Here is a 9,098-nt window from a genome sequence, read left to right as displayed (position 1 = left end):
GGAGCCTGTCCCTCAGCTCTTCAGCTCAAGGCTAGTGCTCTACCACTTGAGCCACAGTGCCACTCCCGGCTTTTTCTGCGTATGTGGTGGTGAGGAATGGAACGCAGGGCCTCATGCAGTGAGGCAAGCACTCTTACCACTGAGCCACCTTCCCAGCCCCGGTTATCAGTTTTTTGTTTTTTGTTTTTTTTTTGGGTCCGGTCGTGGGGCCTGAACTCTGGGCCTAGGCACTGTCCCTCAGCTCTTCAGTTCAAGGCTAGCACTCTACCACTTGAGCCACAGCGCCACTTCCCGCTTTTTTCTTTTTGCTTATGTGGTGCTGAGGAATCGAACCCAGGGCCTCAGGCATGCAAGGCAAGCACTCTACCATTGAGCCACCTTCCCAGCCCCCGGTTATCAGTTTTAAGAAGTCATTCTGTAGCCCCAAACTAGGGACCAAAAATTACCAATGAACATTTATTTCACTCATAAATCAAAACATAGTCATAACACAAGATTTATAAAAGTATTTGGTAATTCTTTAAAGTATTTTGATTACAGAATTCATATGAAACTTCCCAGCAATGCTGTTATGCATTTTTAAAATGCCAGTACTAGTGCTTGAACTCAAGGCCAGGGCACTCTTGCTTAGGTTTTTCACCTCAAAGTTTGAGCTCTATTACTTGAGCTGAGTTCAAGTCCCATAACTGACAAAAAAAAAAAAAAAGTACTTTTGTGAGTTTATTAGGTAAAGCACCAGATTGCTGTGCAATGAAAAAGAACACTTTATCACTGCAAATTGTATTTGAAAAGTACCTTGTTTTAAAGTGCATAGGATCTTTGTTGCACAAAGTATAACCCCCACAGTATAACCCCTGCTTTCATTGTATTTGATGTCGGTATAATTTGTGGAGGGGAAGGGGAAAAACAAATCGTCTAAATAGGGATACAGGTGGGCGCATTGCAACAATGAGATGTACAAGTCGTTATGTCGAAAACAAACTTTACAACTTTGGTTGGGGCGGGGAGCAGGGAGGGTTGGGGGTAGGGGACAGGAGGAGGCTGGGAAGGGATGGGAAGGGGAAACAAAGGAGGAGGCTACAATGCTTGATAAGAAATGTACTCATTATCTTGCCCATGTAATTATAACTCCTCTGTACAGTATTTTCACAATAATAAAATAAAATTAAATAAATTTAAAAAAGTAAAGTGCATAGGAGTGGCTCATGGCTTTTCTCTTTGAAGGAAAGGAAAGGCTGTTTGGAGGTTGAGGAAAATATTATTTAATGTGCCCTATTATAGCTTGAGTCCTTCCAGTCATCTTAAAGCAGCTGACACCATAAGTTATCTGTGAAAATATGAAAGTGATGTGCTTAGGTCTGAGCCTGTAGTGCTACCATTCAGAGCCAACCAGTTCCCTCAGGTGATGGGAATCTCAAAGGCCTCTGTATAAAAATATTATAATTCTGGTTCTTGCTCTTCAGCTAGAGAACACAGTATGCTGGAAAAATAGCAAAACTTCAAGTTTAGTAGAATTCAACTAACTCCTCGATCCTGCAGGGTAGGACAGTTAAATGCCACTGTAAGCCACAGACAAAAATAAGTAATGTTAATTCAGCCACTTGTGGCAGAATGATAGCTGCTATTTATAATCATGAGTGGAAAGCTTTCATCTACAGGTTTTTCAGTAGAAAACTTCAGGGATATTTTCAGAGGGAGCAAAACTGAGATAGTATCACTTTTTTATTTTGCCTACAATCAAATCTTTATTTTGATATAGTCTTCGATGCTTCTTCATTGGTAAAAATCCTTTAAATCCCAAGTGCTCTCTTCAGTTTGTTAGACTGCTGTGCTTCATCCCAAGTTATTGTTTCTTGTTAACTAGTGATTAGTTTCAGTTTCCATTCAAATTCTGAAAGGATGGCTGCTTTATATAATCCTGGATTAATTATAACCACAGGAAAATGAACCACTGTTAAAACCTGGTTATGCATATTTTCAAATGGCAAATTCAGTTCTAGTTAGGAGTATTTTCTGCCAAAGAAAACATTCCCTCCAAATATTTTTGAAAATCCTTTCCTTTCATTACTCCTATTTCCCTAGCAGCAGTTAGGGTTACCTCTTTAGAAGGGGAAAATGATTCGAGTTAGTAGAAAAACAGGCAGGGAATTGTGGCCTAAAAGCTTGTAGATAGACCAAATGAAATATGAGAGGGGACTACAAAAGAAGAAGAGAATGAGGAAGAAGAAAAGAATGAAGAAATAAGGATGGGAACTGAATCTTTGGTGCCACAACTTTGTAAGAAGCAGAAGCTGTCCTATTCTCCCTATTTAACCCAAGACCAAACTCTATAAATCCTGAAGATGGTATGAGATGGCTAATACGGGCTGAAGTTCTGTCTTCCCTGAGGTAGGTCTAGGCAACATGCTCTTTCTCTTCTAATAAACTGTCCTATCACTTAAAATCACTTAAAAATAATTTACTTGTCTACACAGTACTTTCAAAGAAATCTTTTTTTCCTGTTCCTTAGTCCCTGTCTTCTTAGAGCTGATAGAATCCTGAGTCACTAAGAATTAAGTACAGACCTAAAATCTGTTGCTGATAATTTTGCAGGAGGTGGTTCTTTTAAAATTAAGGCACCAACCAGGTGCTGGAGGCTCATACCTGTAATCCTAGCTACTCAGGAGGCTACTCCACTAAACTACAAAAAAAGCCAGTAGTACAGCTGTGGATCAAGTGGTAGAGTACTAACCTGAACCATAAAAGCTCAGAGACAGCACAAAGGCCCAGAGTTCAAGTCCCAGGACTGGCAAAACAAAAAGGCACCTTAGGATATACATGGTAGAACATGCTTATAATCCCAGCAGGGTTACAGGATAGGAGGAAAGGGCTATAGACAGGGTTGAAATTTTGAGGTCAACATAGTGAGCTGTTTATATAAGTAAAAATAATACGTATGTGTGTGTGTGTGTGTGTGTGTGTGTGTGTGTGTGTGTGTATGTGAATGGAGTTTTAAAGTAATTTCTTTCTACTTTAATTACAGAAGCATTTATTAATAAGTGGACTTTGTCTAAGAATTCTGAGTATAAATTTTTTGAAGATTAAAATTTTTACTCTTTTTTGGTGTGATTTTGTCTCATAGATACAAAGCATTTGCTTGTTGTAACAAAGTTTATAAGACTGCTATATTTTTCCTTTGAAATGCTGTAGAAATAACTCAGTGGAACTGTGTGTTAAGCCAGGTACCTATAGCTCATGCCTATAATCCTAGATAGGAGGATCACAGTTGAGATTCAACCCTAAGCAGCAAAGTTCTAAGACATCATTTACGAAATAACCAACAAAGGGCTGGAAAGGTGGCTCAGTGGTAGAGTACTTTTGTTGCATGCATGAGGCCCTGAGTTCGATTCCTCAGCACCACATAAGCAGAAAAGGCCAGAAGTGGCGCTGTTGCTCAAGTGGTAAAGTGCTAGCCTTGAGCTGAAGAGCAGAGGGACAGCACCCAGGCCCAAAGTTCAGGCCCCACGGCCCACAAAAAATATATATATGAATAAAAAATAACCAAGAAAAGCCAGGCTGCAAGCCTGCTCAAGTGATGAGTGCCAACTGTGAGCAAGAAAGTTGAGCAAGAGTGTGAGGTCCTGAGTTTAAGCCCTGGTACAATAAAAAAGGAAAAAACAGAAAACCAAACTTTATACAGAGTATTAAAGCTAAGTCTAATTATCTTTGAGTTCAATCAAATTACACTATTAGCATTTCAAGTAGTGGCAATTGTGTTAATTTACTGTGAAACTTCCTAGAAGAAAAAAATATTAAAAGGGACAAATGAGCCAGGTTCTGCGGCTCACTCCTAGCTACTCAAGAGGCTCAGATCTGAGGATCACAGTTCAAAGCTGCCTTGGGCAGGAAAGTCCATGAGACTCTTATCTCCAATTAACCATCAGAAAACTGGAAGTGGTACTGTGGCTCACAGTGGTAGAGCCCTAGCCTTGAGAAAAACTGCTCAGGGACTGAGTTTAAGCCCTATGACTCTCAAAAAGAGGAGGAGGAGGAGGAGGAGAAAGGGGGGGGGGGAGGAGGAGGAGAAGGGCAAATGAGAACTATACAATACTCAAAAGAAGGTTTTTCTGAGGTGTTTTTTTTGGGGTGGTGGGTAGGGAATGCCGGTACTAGGGCTTGAACTCAGGGCCTGTGCTCTTGCTTGGCTTTTTGGCAAGACTGGTGCTCTACCACTTGAGCTACCACAAATTCCCTTTCCAGCTTTTTTGCTGGATAATACCTTTTGGATATGTCTGCTTGGGCTGTCTTTGAATTGAGAGTCTATTATCTCAGCCTCCTGAGTATGAGCTTTCCTTTTATAATTTCCCTTGTTCCGCATTCTGGGATCATGTTGAGTTCAACATGAACCAGCATAATGATTATCCATCAGTTTGTTCTTATGTGCTGGTATGAAGTGCACATCAAGAGCAAGGAGTTTAAGCAGTGCAGCACCATGACAATGAGAACACACCCTCTCTTCCTGTAGGACAGAAGCTCCCAACCCTTCCCCTGGCAAACTACCACCCAGTTAGGCCCCCAAATAACAATACCCAATGCATTGAAGGTACTTATTACAACAAGATTTCTGTCTCACATTTAAGTATGTCATCAGTATTAACGAGGGCAGCCTACGAATATAACAAGTGTAAAATATATACAATAAATGTTTTTAATTCTAGTAATGTTGAAGGTAGAATAAATTTTCTACTTGAATCTTCAGATATTGGCTTAACAGTGTTTTTAAAGTCAAATATGTCCTGTGTCCGTTGAATGTTTGAAATTTTGTGACCATAGAACCGAACAACTACTAAGTATTTCATGACATTATAATCCATCCTAGGATATAAGGCCTTTATTTTTCAAATGTGATCTAGTCTGAAATATTCATAAATTTTATTACTCTATATTTAATATAAACAAGGCAATGGCTAATGGCAATACAGTCCACATAACTGAAGATCCTATATATTTTTGCTAACTCCTTGAAATCAAAGGTTCATGAAGCTGGGAAGAAATGAGGAGCCAATAATACACTAACAAGAGAAAACAAACATTAAAGCATAGCAGTGGCTTGGAGTATATCTCAGTGAGTGTTTACCTAAGTGAAGCCAAGCTTAGGACTTATCCCCAGCACTGTAATATAGACAGACAGACAGACAGACAGACAGACAGACAGACAGACACACACACACACACACACACACACACACACACACCACCTTCATCCATGTTTTCACTATGCATAATTCCCATATATGAAAAATTTCCACTCTGTTCAGTGTAACTCTGGAATTAGCAAAAATAAAAAAAAAAACCCAAACCAAAACCTAGTTACGTTAGAGATGTCTTCCCTTACAAATGTTCTACTACAGGTGGAGAATAAAAGAAAATAATGAACAACTCCCCCTACCCCAAAAGTGTTTCTGTATGTAATAAAGCAAACATAATGACAAAAGGTTTAGACTAAAGGAAGCATATAACTAAGTATAAATGTTGAATTAAAACCCCTTTGTACAACTAAAAGATAATAAGAATATTGAATACCATAAAAGAGTAAAATCTATTTAAATTTAAAATAATTTTATTTGTCCTAAATGAGGTACTTTATTTTTTGTTTCCTTTGTTAAGAGTATTGATTAACCTACAATAACCAGAAGTTAAATTAAGTTCCAGAATATGTTATTTGCATTATTTGTTTCGAGTATGTGCATGAAATATATCATAGTATAATAAAGGGTAAACAGCTAATCAAAGACAGGGGAAAATATCACAACTTTGTTACTAGTGGTCAATTCACTTTTGCATTATCAAATCAAATCACTGTAATTTAATATAGCTTTTGCTTTGTTATTCCTTGAGTAGGCACCATTCTAGTATCGGAATACATTCTCATATGAATTACTCATAGCTAATAGCACATTATATAATCTTATAAGGAATTTATTATTATGACTCATGAATAAATGTATATTTACTAATAAATGTATAATTCCTATATTTTATTGAAGGCTTTTGCTATACGACCGACATGTAAATGAAAGGCAAATAGGAAGACTAAGGGTAAACCAGAAAATGACCAGATAAAATAACGTTCTATGTTAGTTTGTAAATTAGTTGTCTGAACCTTAGGAGAGGCAATTTCTCATTAGACTAATGCTACAAACTGTTCAGTTCCAACGTAAATCCAAAGAAATCTATTTAACTTATGATTTTATTTTAGCACCATGCTTAAGAGATTAAAAAAACTATTTAGAAGTTTCTCTTTCCTTTTAAGAATTGTTTCTTTAGCAATAAGACAAGGAACTCTAGTCTGTTGGGGCTAGCGAGTAGAAAAAGGATGGAGGTCATTGGTGTTCTAATGAAAGGAAACAGATTAGGTCTTAGGAGTGATGGTCAGACCAGCAGCAACAGAAGAAAGAATATAAAAAAGTGTCTGTGGCTGTTTCAATAAAAACAAATGGACTCAGCATGGAAGCACAGCGGCTCTTATTGAGCAACATCAGTGACTAGTCCAAGAAACTCAACTTTGGTTTAGAAGTCAATGTCTGGTAAAGTATTAAAAAGTAACAAAATAATACCTCAGGTCTTGATAGTGGAATGTTACCCATGATGGGGAAAGATGGTGGAAAAGAACTGGTGGTCAAATTGTTCAGTTAATTCTAAATATTATGTAAAATTTTGACAAAAGAAAAACTCGAAGGGCAATTTTAGCAAAACTTTCATTTACATATTCACAGCCCCAGTGTAGTTTGGCCTGCAAAAAACTTGATGAGGCAAGCTGCCATACTTAAGCACATGTTGGCTAAAGATGCCTTGGCTAGACTTCAAGCTTTACAGACACTCCATGTGGCCTGGCTGCTCACACCAGTGTTCTTTTCCTTGGAATGTTAGATTTCTTTGCTGAATCTATTACTGCTACCCTGTTGCATGGAATTATGTCCAATACTTTCCCATTCTGACTGCATAGGACAGAAGAAAGTGAAACATTTGTTCTATTAGCAAACTAATAATATAAAACAAATCCATCCAAAACATATGCAACTGGTGACCCCTTCTGATACAAGCTAAATACTTAGTTGGATTTCCTAAACATAGAAATACATTTGTATTTTAGAATAACAGCAATAGTTATTGTATATTGTAATATGCTACAACATAATGCTATAATATGCATTTGAAGGACAAGTTAGTCTATTCTTCAAATATTCTTCAAGTATGCCTGAAAAAAATGAAATAAAATGCCTGAAAATTTATGTGTGCATCTTATAAGTGGAAATATTTAAATGTTATCAAATATTTGAATAAAATTGTTTGATTACTATGGAAATGCAAATTGGAATTCCAGAAATACACTATAGCAGGTCCATAAATATACAAAAAGATGAGAAATTCAATCCTTTCCTTTTTCTTGGATCCTAGTGAGCTTGAGTTTTAATTTTTAACAGGTTAGGAAAAGAAATATTTTTATTTTTTTTTATTCACTAAATTAAAGGTTCTACTGTTAAATGCCTAAGTTTTAAAATCACTCTGTTTCCTAGATACTTCAATGGAATCAGCAGTCATTGATCCAACTCCTACTCCAAGATTGGAACGTCGTAATGAGAGTTCCATGGCAGAAATCTGACGTAATTCTTTGCGACACAGTTTTACAGGTGTGATACCATGAAGTTGTCCCACATTTTCTACTGGCTGAATTAGGGGTGATGTTCGACTGTGAGAATATATAAAATGATTTTCATCTATTTTATCCATATTGCTTAATTGTCCACTAGAGGGTGCTACAGAGCTATTAACTGCAGGTAACTCTGGGATATCATCCCAAAACTGAGAATGTGGTTTGCTTGGGAAACTGTCCACTTCTTTTTCTTTTCCACTTAATTTTGCATTTTCAGTTCTGGATGCCCATTTTAATTCTTCTGAAAACACACTTGTTTCTTCCGGAATCAGGACTCCATCTCCAGCATCACGATCTAAAATAATTCCCCAAACCAAAAATTTATTAGAGATGATTCCCTCAAAACCAGGTATTTAAATAATAATAATAATATCCTAACATAACTACATTCTTACCAATCCATTTTCAGCTAGTTTATTTGTTTTAGACAAACTTGGGAATTATTTCACTTATAAGCATTTTGTATGAGAATAAATCAGAATGTTAATTCACAGAGCAAAGTTGGGAAATTTTCTTCTAGGGATTCTGGTAACTCTTGGAAACCAGAAATGCTTTTCTTCTCTCTGGTGCCTTTCCATACTTTCGTCTGTCTGGCTTGTTACTGTTCAAGTAAAGGCAGCTCTGGAAACACTGGTTCTGCCTTCTCTGTATAGGCCTGCTTAGGAGACTTGGCATTATTTGTATGAAAATCTGGTCTTAGGTAGCCTTCCCAGCATGATAGCAGGGTTCTGCTGCACAAATGCATGCTGGGGTATATGCCATGTCAAAATGAAGATGAGCCAGGTGCCGGTGGCTCATGCCTGTCTGTAATCCTAGCTACTCAGGAAGCTGAGATCTGAGGATTGCAGTTCAAAGCCAGCCGGGGCAGGAAAGTTTGTGAGACGCTTATCTCCAATAAACTACCAGAAAACCGGAAGTGGCACTGTGGCTCAAGTGGTAGAGAGCTAGCCTTGAGCTGAAGAGCTGAGGGACAGTGCTCAGGCCCAGAGTTCAAGCCCCACGACTGACCAAAAAAAAAAAAAAAAATGAGTGCATAACACCTCAGTGAGAGACATCATACAATGATTAGAATGTGTGGAAAAAATTCAGGCTTAGAACTCTCCAAATCATAACTATTATCTCAGACAAAAGCTTACTAGAGGGAAAACTCACACATGAACTATACCTAATAAATGCCAACTTGAACATATAATGTGCTTAGTACACTTTTAGTCTTGTTAAGACCAGGTTTAAAAACAGGTTATACACTGGCAGCCCCTAAGCCAAACTAACACATACACATTGTACTCTAATGTTTAATACTTCACTCAAAAAATTTCAAGAATGGGGCTGGGAAGGTGGCTCAGTGGTAGAGTGCTTGCCTTGCATGCATGAAGCCCTGGGTTCAATTCCTCAGCACCACATA

At 37.7% G+C, this 9,098-nt stretch overlaps 1 protein-coding gene across 2 annotated transcripts in view; it reads right to left on the bottom strand.

The window, feature by feature from the left end:
* Window positions 1-5,581: 5,581 nt before the first annotated feature.
* The window catches only part of Kif27 (kinesin family member 27), a 110,227-nt gene continuing 106,710 nt past the window's right edge, over window positions 5,582-9,098 (bottom strand). For both annotated transcript variants that reach the window (XM_042696255.1, XM_042696254.1), the window contains exon 18: window positions 5,582-7,988. In XM_042696255.1, the coding sequence (XP_042552189.1) occupies window positions 7,528-7,988 (461 nt within the window). In that variant the 3' untranslated portion in view covers window positions 5,582-7,527. The remainder of the gene's footprint in view (window positions 7,989-9,098) is intronic.

The sequence above is a fragment of the Dipodomys spectabilis genome, unplaced genomic scaffold (assembly GCF_019054845.1).
Source record: "Dipodomys spectabilis isolate Male_0828 unplaced genomic scaffold, ASM1905484v1 ptg000204l, whole genome shotgun sequence".
Taxonomy (NCBI): Eukaryota; Metazoa; Chordata; class Mammalia; order Rodentia; family Heteromyidae; genus Dipodomys; species Dipodomys spectabilis.
Note: the sequence above shows the minus strand (reverse complement) of the source record. Positions and strands in the feature narration are given on the sequence as shown.